At 40.2% G+C, this 18783-nt stretch overlaps 1 protein-coding gene across 4 annotated transcripts in view; it reads right to left on the bottom strand.

The window, feature by feature from the left end:
- Nucleotides 1-18783, bottom strand: part of BABAM2 (BRISC and BRCA1 A complex member 2) — a 368631-nt gene that overhangs the window by 70363 nt on the left and 279485 nt on the right. For 3 of the 4 annotated variants that reach the window (XM_054701249.1, XM_054701248.1, XM_037528303.2), the window contains 2 exons: nt 15761-15831; nt 13184-13266 (listed from right to left, as the gene is read on the bottom strand). In XM_054701249.1, coding sequence (XP_054557224.1) covers nt 13184-13266; nt 15761-15831 — 154 coding nt within the window. Of the gene's footprint in view, nt 1-10940; nt 11389-13183; nt 13267-15760; nt 15832-18783 lie in introns of those variants that run through there. The other variant, XM_054701247.1, reaches the window with a different exon arrangement.

Here is an 18783-nt window from a genome sequence, read left to right on the forward strand (position 1 = left end):
TTTTATGACTGCTCCTGTGCAGGTCTGATCACCTCTGCCCTAAACAATCCTTTTCAATTTTGTGGTTCCCATTCCAAATAATTTTCTTTATAATACCAATACCAGAATTCTCCTTTTTATTTTTATTTTTTAAAAAAATTTTTATTTATTTATATATTTATTTATACAAGCACTGGGTACAGTCAGAAGCGCGGGAGGGTGAGAGAATTCACCAGAGCCAGAGCGGGGAGCAGAGCAGGCAGAAGGACCGAAGTACACTGCTGAGGGGAGCAGCGGGCAGCAGGAGAGGTCTGCACGCCATGTGGGACCCTCCTCCGGTGGCCGGGGAGCAGCCGGGGATAGAACCGGCGCTGCAGAGGCTGCGGGAAGCTTCGCAACCCAACGCTCAAACGCTGCGCTACCGGGGAGGCCCCAGAATTCTCCTTTTTAAAAAGCAAATATATGTCATTTCTCTACTGAACACTCTTCAAACAACTCCTGGCTACCCTCAGGATAAAGTCCATATTCATCAGGCTGGTATACAATGCTCTCCAACTTCTGGGCTCTAACTGCCTCTTTAGTTTAACCGCTCACCACTTTCTATACATTTGAGATATTCTAAAATGCTTACAGTTCCTCACACGCACTCTATTTTCTTCCCTCAGTGCCTCTGGTTATGTTAACCTACTGCCTGAAACGCTCCTACGGCCCTCCTGTCCTGCTGTGCTGCCGCGACATCTGGGGTCCGCCTAGCATTACACTTTCAACGTCTCACTGTTGTTCCAGTGTTCATCTTCCTCCCTAGACGACCATTTCAAAGCAGGCGGCTCTCATGCTCACAGACCTACAAGCTCGACAGTGCCTGCAACTGAGCAGGTGCTCAACATGTGGTGAGTGAAGGACTAAATCAACAAATGAATCCACTATTGCATAGGTCAGGTCTGGAAGTAGAAGGTAGGAAGGAAGAGAGACAGGGACAGAGGGAGGGAGGAGGGAAGGAAGAAGTTAAACTTTATTTGTAGATGACATAATCACATACATAAAACTCTAAGGAATCTACTAAAAAGTCAATATACAAAAGTCAATTGTATTTATATGTATTAACAACTAGAAAATGAAAAGAAAGCTGGATTCGTAATTGCTCAATATGGAAAATGGAATAAACATCATATTCATGAATTGGAGGACTCGACATTTCGAAGGTGGCAGTGGAGCTACACGGTCAATGCAATCCCAATTGTGCTTTCTGTAAAGAAATTGACAAGCTAGTTCTAAAATGTATACAGAATAGCAAAGAATCTAAATGGCCTGAATAATTTGAAAAAAGAAATAGAAGGTTAAAGGATTTACAATTATTGATTTCAAATGAAAGCACAGATCAATGGAAAGGAACAGAGGGTACAGAAATAGATTGACAATTATATGGGCAATTGATTTTTGACAAAGGTGGCATGGTAGTTCAATGGGGAAAGGTTACCCATTTCAACATATGATGTTGAAACCAATAGGTAGTATAGAAAAAAAAATTCCTCTTATCTCACACCATACACAAAACTTAACTTGAACTGGATCACAGACCTACATTTAAGAGCTAAAAGTAGACCTTTCAAGGCAAAAACAATGTAAAAGTTCTTTGTGAATTATATTAGGCAAGATTTTCTTAAGCAGGACACAAAAAGCAATACCAAAGTGATAGAACAAACCATCAAAATTAAAAATTTTTGCTCTCTGAAAGATACAGTTAAGAAAATGAAATGGCAAGCCACAGACTGGGGAAAAATCTGCAGGACATAACTGACAGAAGATTTGTATTCAAAAAAATTTAAGGAATCTATAACTGAAAACAAGAGATAATCCAATTAAAATTAGGACAAAGAGATGTGAACACAGGGCTTACAAAATAACTTTTGGGCAAAAAAGCACATGGAAATATGTCCGGCATCACCACTCACCAGGGAATTGTAAACTAAAACACAATGATACTGCTATATATGACTGAAATGAAAAGAACCGGTATTAGCAAGTGTTGGAGAGGATGTGGAAGAACTGAAACTCTCATAGCACAGTTAGTGAGAATGTGGCCAGCTACAGCCCGTACAAAACCAGATTGGCAGTATATTACTGAGGGAAGCATATATTTACCATAGGACTCAGAATTCCCTCCTCTAGGATTTTATCCAAGAAAATAAAAACATGTCTCCACAAAGACTTGTAATCTAACTATGTTTACGGGAGCATCATTCTTAATAGTCAGAAACTAGAAACAAGTTAAATACCTAAATGAAGAAACAACAGAATGGAGCAGTGGAATGCCATTCATTCAGTAATAAAAAAGGGTGAAGCACAGACACACACAACAAAATGGTTGGATCTCAAAAGCATTATGGTAAGTGAAAGAAGTCAAGCAGGAAAAACCCATCTACTGTAAAATTGCAATTTAAAGAAATTCTATACATACTTCAGCAGAACAAACTTTATAGCAGAAAATGGTCAGTGGCTGCCTGGGACTGCAGGTCAACTGCAAACGTTGAAAACTTAAGGCTGATGAAAAATTTCTGTGTTGACTGTGGTGTTTGTGTGATGATGATATATACTTGGTAAAATTCATTAAGGGTTCACATAAAATGGGTGAATTTCACTATATGTAAATTATACCTCAAAAAAAGATGTGAAAAAATATGCCCCTTGACTTCAGAAAGTTGAATTTGTATCATTAGCATATAACATACAAATGGAAAAGTTATGAAACCTTAAATTTAAGCATTATTTTCTGGTATTTTCCTTAAGCTGAATGTTAGTTGGTTCTCAGGCTGGTGCCGATGATGTTAACAGCTCAACAGTGGACTTATAATTGAAAAAGTACTTGCTTGTTTTAGAATCTTAGAAGTGGGTCATTCAAACATGGGAAAAAATACTTAATTGGATTTAAGAAACCCAGTTTCTAGTCCTATTTTTCCTTAATATCACACATGACCTCAGGGCCAGATACTCAGTTACATTCTACCTCTCTGAAAAAACACGATGTTTTCAGAGATTCTCAAACCACCCTTCACCTTCTTCCCTTCTCCAAGTGTCTTTGCATAAAATTCAGTGCATGTGAAAATTTGGATGGGAGAAATGTCTATCTTTTTTATTTACTATGTTTAACTATGTTTACTATGTTTAACTCCAACTAAGAATGCAGGCAAAATCTGTAGCAATATTAGCAGTACTTTGACTTTGCTACCAATAGAAATCACAGATATTTTTATATCACATTGCAGGTGTCGCTCCTATCTCAAAATATTCTTTATGCTTACTACTGTTTCATAATTACAGTGGTTACTAGTGAGATGTGCCACTGGGTATTTAAGGTGTTAACAAAGAAGCTCTTCTCTGTATCATAACTTTTAAGACTTGATAATAGTATTTTAATTAAACCGGCTTCCTTGTAGTACTACACATCTTATTTAATGCAGTAAAAGAAACCATTCAAAGAATGGATCCAGAGGGTTTACCAGAAGGGTCTTTGGTACAAGAAATGTTACAAATCCTCCTGCAGGTGGCTTCTAATGGACATTCTAGTGCTAAGAAGTCTATTTCAGCTGGCATAGCTGAAATAGAAATTGCATAGCTCATATTCTAAATGAGACAGTTAAAAATACTTTGAAACTATAAGATGATAAACAAATGAAAGATGTTTTCTCTATGCCCAAGGAAGAAATGATGTTTTTAATAATTTTACTTCATATTTTTAAAAATAAACTATGGGGAAGGAAAATGGGTGGCAGTAGTCAGTATTTGGGTTCATATCTTTTCTAAAGAAAGTTTTTCAAGATTCAAGGGTCTTGATTTGTTTAGATGCTGATGTGAACAAACTGGCAGTTAAAAAACATGTTTGAGACAAACAGGGAACTCTCAACACAGCCTGCGTATTAGATGCTATCGAAGAATGAGATGTGGGCATGTTACTTTGGATATATCCTTTAAAAAAGTCTTCTTTGCTAGAGACACACAATTAAGTTCTTATGGGTAAAGTGATATTTCTCATTTGCTTTGGAATATTCCAGAAAAATGAAAAAAAATTAAAAGGAGAGGGATCTATGAAACAAAGTACAGAAAACTGCAATAAGGATCATGGATACATGAGGATTTATTATATTTTTCTCTCCACTTCTGTGTTTATTTGAAAGTTTTATAAGATGTTTTTTTTTTTTCCCCAAAGAAAGGTTCATAGGCCATTAGGACAGAGTTGGCCTGCATAAATGTTTGGATTGCACTCTGTGAAAAAACTGAAGAATAAAGGTGATGTAAAGGATCCTGCAGGGTGCCACAGTAACCACCACTCCCTCTTGTGCCACATCTCTATTGCTTATCTGGCTCAAGCAGCATTTGTAGGTTTGCACGGACTTTGTATAATAAACCGCTGGTCCCATGTACTATGTTAAGTAGGTTAAGTCTTGTTTTTTAATAGCCACTAGCTGGTTAATTCTTTAATTAAGTCACTTAGTTTTGATATTTCTATGGCCATAGAGTGAAACCTCCCGTGGGCCAGGATGTTTGTGCTACTGGGCAGGGGATTATAGCTAGACAACCTGCCACCACTCTAGAGGAAGGACTCAGGCTTCATGCCTCACTGCCCTCAAATCAGTAGTGTTGACTCATGTTCCCAAGAGATGAAACTATCTACACGTATCTCTGACTCTCTACTTTCATTCCTGGGGCTTAGAGGTTCTCTTTGAAGCTCCAAAAGACTTTCAAGATTCATCACATACTTGAGGATACTGACAGCCAATTATCTAGAGCAGCAGACTAACACAGATTAGCATAGGGGCTCCAGAATCAGTTCCTGAATTTAATCAGTTGCTAGTTCTGTCACAGTGAATATATTTACTCTTCCTGTTTTGTCATTTGTAAAATGGGGTAATACTAGTAATTACCCTCTGAAGGATGTTGTGAGGATTGTGGTAAATAACATAATATATGCAAAGTGCTGAGAACAGTTTCTACAGCATGGTCTACACACACAATACCTGCTGTTACTTTCACTATTATCTGCAACAATAGCAAGTTTTGCACCAAAATCATGCACATGCTCCATATCAGTGTTGTTAGCACTTTAAAATCAATTCCAAGACAAGGTTATACTGAAGTAGATCAATACTATAAAATCACTCTTCAGAAACAGCTTGCTTGCTTTGAGTTAGATGGCATCTTGGGCTACAATTTGTTAGTTTTAAAACAGCTGCACACATTCTTTAAGTCAAAATCACTGAAGGAGCTTTCACGAGCTTTCTCAGATCAGACAAACAAACTCACTTTAGTGAAAACTTTAGTCAGTAATCGCCACTGGAAACACTCACACCACAGATGTAAGCGGGGCCGGGGGTGGAGGCGGGGTAATCACTGCATGACGGTGGGCAATGCTTGCGCCTCCTTCCCACAGAAGTCCATTCAGATCATTAGAAAGGTGTCAGCATGAAGGTATGAGTGGGAAGACACCGTGTCCATCCAAAGCAGATTAATGAAAAAAGTTCTGAAATCCACTGTCAGAAATTACAAAAGACTTTCTGTAGGTAAACTCAGATGAAATAGAAGTTTCAGTTTGAATCAAAACTGTGACAGTGGTGGCTAAAAGACTAGAACTATTTGAGTTGTAAAACATGAACAGGGTGCGCTTGTGTGTATAATCAAAAAATGAAAACCCCTTGGACCAGCAGAGTTGACCACTTGCGAGGAAGTCCAGGATAAAAATTAACCAAAATGTTTAAAGTATCTAAAGGGCCCTAGAGAGCAAAAAGGCATTTAGAAAGCAGACTTTATCTTTTTTCCATATTCTTTTATCATTTTGAACAATATCTAGAGAACGGATTGGTTTCTCTTTTTGTTCATATTGAATTTTACTTTCTGCTGCTTTGATAATTACTACTACTAAAATGATAAAAAGCACAAATCTTCATATATGCCTGACCTCAGGTAAACACGCTAATTCTAAAATTAGCATGTAGCAATTACAGACTTGGCTTGAAATGAATTCTAATATATAACATTGTGGTTCCTAATTTTAGTCACTTTGCTGATTCTGATCTGCTCTTCAGATATGTTTATATAAAAAAGCAAGCAACTTTTGAAAAAGATCAGTTTGGGAGTTGCCACCAAGCATTCGCCAAGATGCTGTTTCTGTGGCCAGCTGTGCTGAGGAACTGCACGGGCTACTCCTCTGACAGATTCTGAGTGGTGGGGGAAAAGCAGCACCACATGGATGCCAATGAGTTCTTTGGTTATATTAGCAGCCACGTGGCCTGAAAATCAGAGTTTGGACTAGGCATCTGTCGCAATAAACAGAAGTTTCTGATTTTTACTTAAGATTCTAAAAGCTGCCTTGACTTCTAACTTATTGACCTTCAGGATAGGCCTATGAGGAAAGAGTTATTTAAATGATTAACCGAATTGGTTTGCTGGTGTCAATTTCCTTTAACTTTAGAAAAAAGAATTTTTTACCAAAAACTGATTCTCTGAAAAATAAAATAGCAACTTATCTGGAATGAATGAATGAAAAGATAAAGACAAGTACCAAAACAATCATCTTAAGAAATCTGTGTCAACTTTAACTATTTGAAAACAGAAAAAAAAAAAAATAAGGAAGAAACTCATCACCCACTAGATTAAATAACTCTTGCCACCTCCCTCCGCAACTATGAACTGGGGTAAAAGAACAGTCAGTCCTACAAAGACAGACTAGACTTTTTTTCTCCATTCTTAATTTCTTTTGAAAATATGATTATTTATAGCAATAATAGATAAGGTTGTATTGTTGTATTTACACTGTAACACATATGTCAATAATAAGGGGGGTAGGGAAAGGAGTGACACTGTTATGTTTTTTTTTTAAATAATAAATTTTATTTTTATATTCCCCATACAATTGCAACCCCCTCATTCTGACCCCAATCCCTCCCCTCCCGCCCCCCCCCCAAAGTGTCTCTGGTTCATAGTTTTTGTTGATTTTGATTTTCACTTTCTTATAGTTATTCATTTTCCTGGTCCCTTATTTAAGTTTTCTAGATTCCTGCTATAAGTGAGACCATCCGGTATTTTTCTTTTTCTTTCTGGCTTATTTCGCTGAGCATGATCCCTTCCAGTGCCATCCATGTTGCTGCAAAAACTGTTATGTTTTACCAGACTCAGGTCATTTAATGTTAAGTAGATAGTGTTAAAGATGCTTACTGCAATCGCCAGCACAAACCACTAGGAAAACTCAAAAAAATACAGCTAAGGAAACCAACAAAGCAGTTAAGACAGTATGCTGAAAACATTTATTTGACACAAAATAAGGGAGTAAAAGAGGAACAACAAACAGAAAACAAATATCAATACCCAAATGCAGCCATATGGATAAATGACAATGGGTTAAACTTCTTGAAATGTAGAGATTGTTAAGATGTATACAAAAGTAAACCCAAACCACGTATTGTCTACAAGAGACACATATAGATTAAGAGATAAAAAACCGAGGCAGAAAGTGGCAGGGTGGAAAAAAGTATACCAAGCAAACGCTGGCCACAAGACCGCTGGGGTGGGAGTGGTCACATCAGAGAGAGACAAAGCGGGACTTCCCATCATGATAAAAAGGGTTGATCTATCAGAAAGAGATAACGATTGTAAGTGTACAGGTACCTAATAATAAAACCAGTAGAATCAAAAGGAGAAATAACCCTTCCTGCATGGCTAGCAAAGGAGCTCCCTACTGCAGCCGCAGCTAGAGCTCTTCCAGCTTTTGGTAACCACACTCTCCTCTTGCCAACACAGATGTAGGGGAAGTGACATCTCCCTGCTGTTACAACCCGTCCCTTTGGGTTTTCTTTAACCCTGTCCATGGTGTGTCCACTTTGGACACGGTTCTTCCATTAACTCCTCCCTAGCGACCTGTGTGATGTGACCTCTGTTTCCTGATGGGACTTGATGTGAATAAAATCCCAAATCCTTGGTAACTTCACTAAGTTGAAATCTCAGCTGGGCTAAAGAATGACACTTTCCAGTCTGTTCTGGCTCATTTGCTGAGGCTATTTGAACTAAACTGTGGAAGTGGTGTGTGAGACTCATTGTGAGTCTCAGCACATGGGAAGGGGTGTCTCTGTCCAACCACGTCTTCTGTTCCATTGCTTGGATTGTGGATGTAATGGCTGCAGCTCCAACAGCTGTGTTGGATCATGAACAAGAAAGGTTCACCTGAGGGATGATGGGGCAGAAAGCTGAAAGGAACCTGGGTTCCGTGGATCTGCCAGTCTAGCTCTAGACTGCCTACCTTCAGGCTGTGTGTGTGTGTGTGTGTGTGTGTCTGTCTGTCTGACACACACAGGTGTGTGCACACACACACACAAAGATCGAGAGAGCTCGCTCTATCTTGCTTAAACTATTGTTTTCCAAGTATCTGTTACTACTTAGTCCTAATGGATCCACAGAGGTCTGTCTGAGGCACTAGCTGATCTGGCCCCAGCTTTGTTTGTCCTTCACGCCTCATATGCTCAGGACACCTCTCCAGTCTGCTGTGCTCTAGCAACAGTGGTGCATGCATGTGCTTAGCTGTCTTTTGTAGCTGTGCACGAGCTGGACACGCCCCCTGGGTTCTGGATGGCTGTCACCTCTATCTTTCCCATCTCTGTTGTGTCTTTTTCTTTTTCTCTAACACCTCTTCAAAAATATATCAACCATTTTTAGCCTGAGGGTCATATGAAAACAGGGTGAAGTGGGATGGGGCCCACGGGCAGTAGTCTGCCGACCCTGTGCTGACTCTTAAGTGTCTGAAGGCCCATTCGAAGATAATTCCTATATTCCCTGGGATGCCACACAGTACAGAGTAAACCCAGAACTCACTTAAAATGATTGGGTTAGGGTAAGAAATGAGAAAATGAAATGAAACAGCAAATGGTCAGAAATGGTCGAATAGGTAATTCCGACCAGGAAGACAAGGCCTATGGTCCAGGTTGGGGGCCCAGAGGGTCAGCTTGTCAAGGATTTACAGGTAATGGGGAAAGAGTTTCTCATATAGTTAGAGCCCCTTGTGTTGCCTTGAAGCCACAGACCTTGATCCCCTCCCCTCCAAGCAGCACCCCTGCTTCTTTAGGCAGCTGTCCCCTCTCCTCTTGTATCCCATGTCAAAGAGCTACTGCCTTTCTCACTGGTGTTCTTGTCACCAACATTCTGAAAAACTGCAGGCTTGAAGACAGTACCTAGCTCCAGAGGTTAAAACTTGGCATCTATGACATTACCTATATAGCCATCACAAATACTTCTTAGATGATTCCCAGGAAACTGTCCTGAAAATAGTTTCTGGATGGGACCAAGTTCCCGATCCTGCTGTGGTTTAAAATCTTATGATACACTGATAACAGATGAAGGAAGGAACAAGAAGGAACAAGGGACAGAAAAGCTCCATGGCCACAACATGGTCATGACCCCTACTCCTGGAACGGTCAGGAGGCCAGGAAGTTGCAGTGGCTCCTCAGAGTCCCAGAGGGTGTGCAGCGGTGTCCCCTGGAGCATGCTTGTTTCCGCACGCGCCGGCAGAGTCTGAGATCAGCGTTGTCTGCCTCGAGAGAGGAGCGCTTCCTTTCTCGACCACGCCATCTGCTCGGGATTAAAGCCAGCATCTGCCCTATGGACAGAGACTTCCCGTCGTGGGCAGAGCAGCGCGCAAGGAGCACAGAGGTGTCACCTGGCGCCCTGCTAGGTCTTCACTCTGCCCGGAGCAGTGAAGTCGCCCACTGGTCCTTTCTTCTCCACATTCTTGAGAGCTCAGAAAACTTCACTGCAATACTCTAACGTAAAGTCTCTGTCACCCCATATTCACCTCCCCATTTTCATGGAGAGAAATAAAAGGGAACAAGTGATCCCCGGGTGTTGTCACCGAGGGAGCACATGCTTCTGAAGAAAGGTAAATGTCAGCAGCTTAATGCGTGCCTGAATAAAACACATTCTCTGACCAAGCTTTGCTCTGATGTACCAAGTCCAACATTTTAGATATAAGAAAGAAGTTGAAGGGTGGAAATAATTTATTTAAAGATGGGCTGTGCATTAATGATGGAGCAGGAAACAGCATCAAAGTCCCTTGATTCATCAGCAGGTCCTACCTGCCAGGAGAGAGGAGTGTGGGCAGTGACCTAAGAGACAAGAGCAAACAGCCTGGGGAGCAAAGGAAGAACAGCCCAAGGAAACACTTCGGAGAAAGTAAATTAAACAAATCCCTAGGTTCCGTGTAGCTATTCTAATGAGCATCTGGGGGTTCTTTGTTTCTGAGGGTGAAAGTGAACAGAGGACTCTGGGATTGAATTTTGCAAGTCTGACTTGGAAAAGCTAAGAGGAAGGTGGAGGAGTTGTGAGAAGCATGGACACACCACACCATGGAGATGTTCGTCGGGTACTAGACCTTCCAAAGGAATACAAATTGCTATAACCCAGAACGTGCCAACCAGAGAGCCAGCAGGGCTGATAGGGGGATGCTCTTCTACCCCTGAACATCACTCTTGCTGGCCACCCGCAGAAGAGCATCTGTAAACACAGGTTAGAATGAGCTATGCCAAGAATATTTGTTTTCCCTTACGTCTGATATGATCTGAGCTCATCTTAGCAGACATGAAAGCAGAACCAGGACTAGGGGACCAAAGCAATTTTAGGAAAGACTTGAGATGTCACGTCACTTAGATGATGGCCAGGAAACCTTCCTGAAAACAGTTTCTGGATGGGACCAAGTCCTTTATGCCTCAATTTGATGAGAAAACTGGTTGAAGCTTTCATCTGATTTAAAGTTTACAATTGTCCTGGGCCTCCCCTGGTGACGCAGCGGTTAAGCGCTGGGTTACGAGGCTGCCCGCAGCCTCTGCTGCGCCAGTTCAATCCCCAGCCATCAGCGAGGGTCCCACAAAAAAAAAAAAAAGTTTACAATTATCCTTCTGTGTGTCCTTCCCACAGTTACCTTGGGAGGCCTCTGCCACTCCCACCATCTGGACAGGGGATAGATCTCTCTTGCAAAGCTGTGTTACACACCAGACCAGGGGAAACGCGCCAGATCAGTCACTCTAGCAAGTGTCCAGGATTATGAGACAAACAAGGACACCCGGGGTTGGGTTACCAGTTTAGAAACAGAACCACTGACCCCAGACAGAGGAGGGCTGAAGTGGAAAGTGGGATTTCACAGAGGAAAAGCAGAGTCAGTACCTGAAGTGATAACTGGAAGCACCACTATTTGGCTGAGTCCAGTGGGCCACAGAAGGCAGAGACCAGAGAGGAGATCGTGAGGAGGTCTTGATTATTGAGATTTCCTCTTGTACCTGGTCTTGTATTAGAGGTTAAGCGCCATGTCAACATCTCCACAGGACTCAATAATCAGATCCCTGGTGGCCACAAGGAAGCTAAAGAATAGAGAGGCTTGTCCTAATGATTTGAACAAGGTCATGCAATTAGTTACAAGATTAAAATCTTTACCTCTCCAACTCTCTTTTTTATTCATGCACATAATTAATAGACCTAATACCTACACGGTCTCAATGTAGGACATGCTGTTGGTTGTTTGCTCAATATGAGGCACTACATGTCTATCATTGGGGAGCACTTAAAAGGCAGGGAGAACAAACTCCATAAAGTATAGTCAACTCTCAGTTATCTTTGTATCTCTATAACTGAGATCATCTGTGTAACTGAGAGCGGCTGGCTATACTTTTATTGGTTATCTCTATAACCATGGTAAAGTTCTAATTAGAGGCTTTTTTCTCTTACCACTAAGGACATTTTTGGATTTCCTCCCTTACAATCTGTTGGTGTAAAACCAGGAAATACAAACTAATTTAAGAACTATTTTAACCTACGTAAATCACAATCAAGATGCTAAATCTGCTGGGGGAAGAAAAAGCCTCACAAGTCAATCTTTACACTATCTGTGTAAAGATATTTATATCTTTACATCTGTGTGAGTATCTTTACACAGATAGCCACTATTTGTGGCTAAATAGTGCCAAAGCCTCTCTTCCTGAAACAGTTTACTAAGGCCTAGGGTAGTTCTATATAAGTCACCCAAACTCACAACTTTTCTTTTCTTTTCTTTTTTTTTTTTTTAAAAGAGGCATGTATTTTTATTTATTTATTTTAAAGATTTATTTATTTATACAAGCACTGGGTACAGTCAGAAGTGCGGGAGGGTGAGAGGATTCACCAGAGCCAGAGTGGAGAGCAGAGCAGGCAGAAGGACCGAAGTACACTGCTGAGGGGAGCAGCGGGCGGCAGGAGAGGTCTGTGCGCCATGTGGGACCCTCCTCTGGTGGCCCGGGGAGTAGCCGGGGATTGAACCGGCGCTGCAGAGGCTGCGGGCAGCTTCGCAACCCAGCACTCAACCGCTGCGCCACCGGGGGGGCCCCTCACAACTTTTCTTAACTAGACTTGGGAGAGGTGGAATTCCTTTACCTCTGACTTGAAAACCAAGCATTTTGCCTAACAAATTACTAAAAAATAAAGATCTTGGCTGACATGCAACTTGAACCTAGCACCATTGGCCTCTGGCTCTTATGTAGCAAATAAATAAACTAAAGAGACTTTATCCATCAAGAAAAAGTTGGATCAACATTTATTGACTAACTGATTAACATAACACAACACACATTTAAATATGACTATACAAGGACAATCACAGAAAAGTGTGGCCAGGAATACAATAAAACATTGTCCCAACTGTAAGATATATTATCAGAGTTGTAAATCTTCCATTTAATACGGAAAATAACCAAATGATCAAAGCAAATGTGTTTCAAATAATCTTGAAAGTTTGAGGCCTCATACAGAAAAGATATTTTGAAACAGATAGCTGTTCTAGGGTAAGGTTTCTTAAATTTCTTAATTTCTTTACTTAGCACTTCAGACATTTTGCATTAGATTTTGTTGTTGTAGAGGGCTATCATGTGCATTGCAGGATGTGTAGTGAAATCCCTGACTTCTACCCACTAAATACCAAAAGCAACAACCTTCCCCAACCCCAATCCTGACCATCAAAAATGTCTATCGACTTTGCAAAGCCTGCCTTGAGGGGCAAACTATACCTTAAAGACTTTGCGATAAATACACTTATGCAAAAGTACAAGGAACCAAGTTAGGACACTAAAGGATCTCATGCTCATTATCACATATGAGTTAATACATTTTAAAATGGATGCTGACATATAAATAGCAAAAATATACTCACTGTGTACAAGAAAACAAAAATCTTTCCACATCAGCAGTAGAGTGAGTTTTGTAAATCCTTCTGCATCATATTCCACGACACCTCTAAACATAAGGAATAAAAGAGACAGAACCAAGTAGGAATATATTCACAAAGTCAGGGTTATTGATTCTGAGATGCATGTAAGGCAAGTAAGCATTACTGTGGGGAGGACCTGGGATTTGGAATGAGAGCACCTAGGTTAGAGTTACAGCTTTGTCGTTTACTATCTGTTGTGACCTCAGGCAAAGCATTTGACTCTTGGAGCATCAGTTTCCTCCTCTAGAAACAAACAGAATGATACTTTCTCAAATTTCATTATGGGATTGTGAAAGTAAGTGAGATAAACCATATCTTGCTATGCAAATGTTAATTACTGGCTATGAAGAAAAGGACAAATTAAGAAATCGGGTCAGCAATGGTGCTAGAATTTCTCCATATTGTCAATATCGTGATGAGTCTCATTTTCACTTAGGCACTAAATGGGAACAAACAATGACAATATCACTAAGCTCAGAATTATATATTATTTTCTTCCAAAGTACTTGGACCCTTTTCATTTGTGCTTCTCCGGTGTTCCCCACTGGGCTCAAAACAAAGTAGCAGGGAGTAGTTAGCTGGGTGGGTGCTGGGTGTCAGTGGGAGCGGCACACCTCACGAGTCAAGGGCCTGGGCAGAATTCTGGTAGCTCAGCTCCCATCTCCCTCCCCATCCCCGGGGCTGTCAGCGTAAGGTGGTACTACTACACCACTGAGGCCAGGAGTGATGCTCCCTCTCATCCATGTGAGGAGGCCTCTGCTGTCCTTAGGTGCCTTCTCCTCAGTTTCAGAAGCAAGTATGGTTGCACCCATTACAAAGGTAAGCTCTGAAGGTTAAGGGGTTTGCCCGAAGACTGCTGGGATGTCATTCAGACTTTCTGACTTAAGTCAGTAATTTCATTCACCAGTTTAAATTCATGAAAAGCGTTCCTTTTCATGAAGGAACGCTTTTCATGAATTTAACTCAGTGTTTTAATGGTGACATCTAATTTTTTTTTGACTCTACAACCCATATGCAAAACCAAGCACAGAATTCTTTTTATTATGCAGATGGTGCAACAGTAGTGCCTAGATATATCATTGAGTAGTTTTATATATGACTATGTTACGTTATCATATGCATAATAAAACAGACAAACAGACAAAAATAATTTTCATCTTTTTCTTGCATGCTAATGGAGTAGGTGGGGCACACCCCCTCCCCGGGAGGTAATCCTGCTAACTGCTTCATTTTCATTATATTTATTAAGGATCGTCTACTTGAAACTTGGAAGACCAGTGGTGTCATTTATAAACCACTGTTTGTATCATAAGTACTTTCTAAAAAATGTTCATAAAAACTGAAGCAAATTTTAAGTATTAAATAAGATTCAAGTGAGAGACAGTCATACTGTTTAGATATTGACACTTCTATTTTGGAGACATAAAAAAATTCACAAAGGAAAATGAGAAAATTTCTTGACATTTTTTTGAGTAGTAGAAATTTTGCTTACAATTATGCCACAACTTATAAAATCACATCCTAAGGAAGAGCAAATCTGGTTCTTGATTTTATCTTTTCTCTTAGCCCCACTTTCCCCTTTTTTCCAATTTCACTGCCTTGTTGAAATTTTATTTTTGCATTATTAGATATATTTTTATGTATGTATCAACCGTCTTCTGCAGAAGAATAAGATGAGATAAAACCAGAATACTAAAACTCTTAGTGTTCAGTTCCCCCAAATGGGTAGAACGCTCCAGCTTTTAAAGAAAACTGAGGAAAAAGTGAGCTAAGTAAGCTCCAAGTAGCCACTTGCGAAGGCCCCTGACGTCATTTAAGAACAGAGCTGCAAAACAGCACCACCACTGGCCTCCGGGGGAAAGGCAGGCGCTCAGGACAGCAGCAGGAGGAGATGCCCACCAGTCACTGCAGTTACTTACTTCCGTTTTCCTTTTGGGTGGGGCCTTTTCCCCACTTCTAATCCCAAGTGTGACTCATTACTTTGGTGTCTAAGGCTAGATTTCCTTCTCACATCTCAGGAGTGGGGAGTCCAGTCAGGACACCCAAGTCCTGAAAAACTGGGTTCCCACCCTGATTGGATCTCTTGCAGGTGTGTGGCTTTCTTCATGGTCCTGAACTCCTCAGAGTCTCGGGGCTTCCTTCAGTAAAATGCAGCAGTGCCAGCGTGCATCACCTCATGACTGCTGTGGGATGGAGGGGACGTGCTGTGTAGACTGTGAAGAACTTCAGATCAGCAGCGTTACAGCCACTGTTAGTATAGTGTTTGGGGCTCGTTATGCTACTACTGCTCCCAGGAAGATATTTGATTCTATTATTTGCTAACAAGTGATTATAAAATGTTTTAAATGCCTCCCTGGGAGTCTTTGTGTAAGCAACATATCCAAAAGAATCAAAACAGCATTGAAAAGATATCATATGTAAGAACTAAGTGCTATTTTCTTAATTAAGCCCTGCATGAAGCCAGGGAAGCCAGGGCATTGTCGGTGTGTTGGTGTATAGTTTAAACAAAGAAGCACTTACGTGCCAAAGTGACTGAGGAAAGCAGCAATATACTCCCTTCTTTTGTGATATCCTTGAATCACGTACTGCACCTGGAATTGAAACCCAAAGTTGAGAAGTGGACTAGGACATTTTTAAATGATTTATTATGAAAAATTTCAATGATTCAGAGAAATAGAATAGTAAGGCGAACACTCATACACTGTTCACTGATATTCAAAATCTATGAGCATTTTGCCTAATTGCTTCATCCAGGCATCTACCTATCAACTTATCAATCAATATTTCTGAAACATTTCAAAAGATTTAGAGATATCAAGACACCCCTAAATATTTCAGCATGCATCACAAAAAAAACCAAGACATTTTTCCACATAATCACAATACCATTATCATATCCAACAAACTTAGCAATCATTCTCTGAATTCATCTAACACCCTGTCCATTTTCAAAATTTCTCAACTATCCTGCAAATATTTTTTTCATAAAGCAGGGTTTACTCAGGGACCAGGTGTTTATCTAGTACAACAGTATCCCTAAGAGTGTGTCCACATGTCCGCGTGTGCACCTGCACAAGCACATGTGACACAGGCTCTTCAAAGAAGTCTAGTTGTCTTGTAGAATGTCCTTGTAGATTCTCTGTTTCCTTGCTTCTTCCTCTACCCTCTGTATTCCTTATAAATTGGAAGTTAGAATGAAAGCTGTGGTTAGTTTATTGTTAGGTATTTTTAGCAAGAAACATCTTGTATCACAGGTGATACTGAATTTGCTCATTGGTTAAGGTGATGAGAGTCAAGCTACTCCATTGGGAAGGAAAGGTTCCTCTTTGCATCATGGCTGGTCCATGGATGTACCTCTTGAAGCATGAAGATCTACTTCCCAACCTCTTCACCTAATGGTTTTAGGATCTGTTGGAGATTCTTGTCTGAATCAACTATTTCACTAAGATGTGAAAATGATGATTTTTAAATTCTACCTTCCTTCTGCATTTAACAACTAGATATCTCCAGAAAAAGGATCTTCCCCTCATTAAATAGGGTTATTTGGTGATTGTGTACACAATTTCTATTGAAAAGGCAGGGTAATGCTTAATTAAAAAAAAAAAAAAAACAAACCCTAGTATTCAGAATAAGGAGTGTTACAACAGGAAATTTTGCCTTTTTCTATTTCCTTGTTATCGCCAAGTGATAGTCTCTGTAAAAAAAAAATTGTGAACTAATTAGACACCTGAAAGTTAGTAACTTATCCATCAGTTTTTAACAAAAAAATATATTCCTTCTAAGAGAGAGACCCCCAAGATGGTTTATATTGGCTGTAGTCACACCGAGTTTCCATGGCTGACAAAAGTCCAAGATAAAGTGCTTGAAATAACCTTGACACAATTGGTACTGATAGCCATGTTATACCCTTTAAAGTAGAACAATTCTATTTATATAATAGGGTTTATGTCAATTTACAAAAACAGTGCTTACTTTGCAGGCTTAATGTTATTTTGGGAAAAGAAAAACAGATGATAAGTTTGCTTAAGTGGCTTTGTTTAAAAAGGGGATGAAAACAGTTCTGTATACTTGATTTTTAAAACAGAAAACCATTTTAACAGAAACCCACAACAAAACTGGCTATAAAGATAGATCCAACGTAATTATGGAAATTCATTTGAAGAGATTGTTTCTAAAAGCAGCCATACTGTCCTCGTTTGTAGCAAACAGAAGAACATCAATTTTAAAGACAAGTAAAATTAATGAAAGGGAACCAGATAAGTAAAATTGACTGATTCTTATATTTCTGGGAAAACAGTATTATAATTTTTTGAAGAAAATGTATAACTAGAAATTAATCTCAATTGGAGAGATGTGAAAAGATGTCTTGGTTCTGGAAGGCTAAATTTGCATTTTTCTCCATAATGCTGGGACACAGAGTTGAAGGCAGTGCAAAGTTCCACAATGTAAATAAGAATTCTGTCCTTTGATCAGTTCTAGAGGAGGGCAGAGGCTGGGGAATCTGGCCCATGACAAGCAGCCACTCCATGAGAGTGAAATGGCCTGGAATCCATGCCAAGCATGAAGACCACAAAGTCGCCAGATTTTAGTTTCTTTGGCATTTAAAAAATAATGCTGAAGGCTCTGAAATATTATGATACTTTAAAAATATTTTCTATCTAGACATGAGTTATCTTTTGAATGAAAGAGATAAACAAAGGATCTATTTTCCAAGCCAATGTGAACAAATCAATAGGAGCAAAGAAAATAGCCCTTTTGCTAGAATTACGCAAGTTAAGTCCGTCCATATGGGAGAGGGAAGAGTCAGTATTGCTTGTAGGTTAGTAGCTCCAGTTTTTAGGTATATATATTGGCTGGACATTAACAACTATATTTTTAATACTTTTCAGGAATATCTGACAACCACTACTGTAAACTCAGCTGCTTGCCAAATAGTGATTCCTTAATGCAGCTAGGAGATGGCTTTAGATGAGCTGACGTGCCCAGCTGGTAAGACCAGCTGACCTAAAAATCCTGCCCCTGTGAGCAGAACTCTATTGAACTGCTCCTGCCATGTTAGGGAGAACCAAGAACTGACTTTAAAATGTGAGGTAGACAGAAGCAAAAAGAGACAAAGACAAGTGTTACAGACTTGCCCTGACATCAACTAGTGGCAAATGCACGCACACACACACACACATGCGGGCATCTACTAGTTCACTGGTCAACAACGGCGTTCAAAAATTTAAAACCCAAAGGGGAATGATCTAGCCGAAAGGGCATCATTGAAATTCAAGAAAGAGGGGATTTTAAATCTCCAGATATAAATTTAAAAACATGAAGAGATAAGACCGGGACAGGACGTGAGAACCCTTAGAAGAGTAAGAACAAGGCAGAGAAACAGGGATACTGACCAGCTGTTACTCAGAGCAGGAAAGGTACAAGGCGGGACTTGTTTCTGAAACTAAGATGGGGTGAGGAGGACGGGCCTGTACGACTCTGCCAGGTCTGCGCTCCCCTGGAGGCCTGACGGCGTCTGTCTCTCAAGGTGGGAAGTCAGGGCC

The sequence above is a fragment of the Talpa occidentalis genome, unplaced genomic scaffold (genome assembly GCF_014898055.3).
Source record: "Talpa occidentalis isolate TD23 unplaced genomic scaffold, MPIMG_talOcc4v2.1 talOcc4.5, whole genome shotgun sequence".
Taxonomy (NCBI): domain Eukaryota; kingdom Metazoa; phylum Chordata; class Mammalia; order Eulipotyphla; family Talpidae; genus Talpa; species Talpa occidentalis.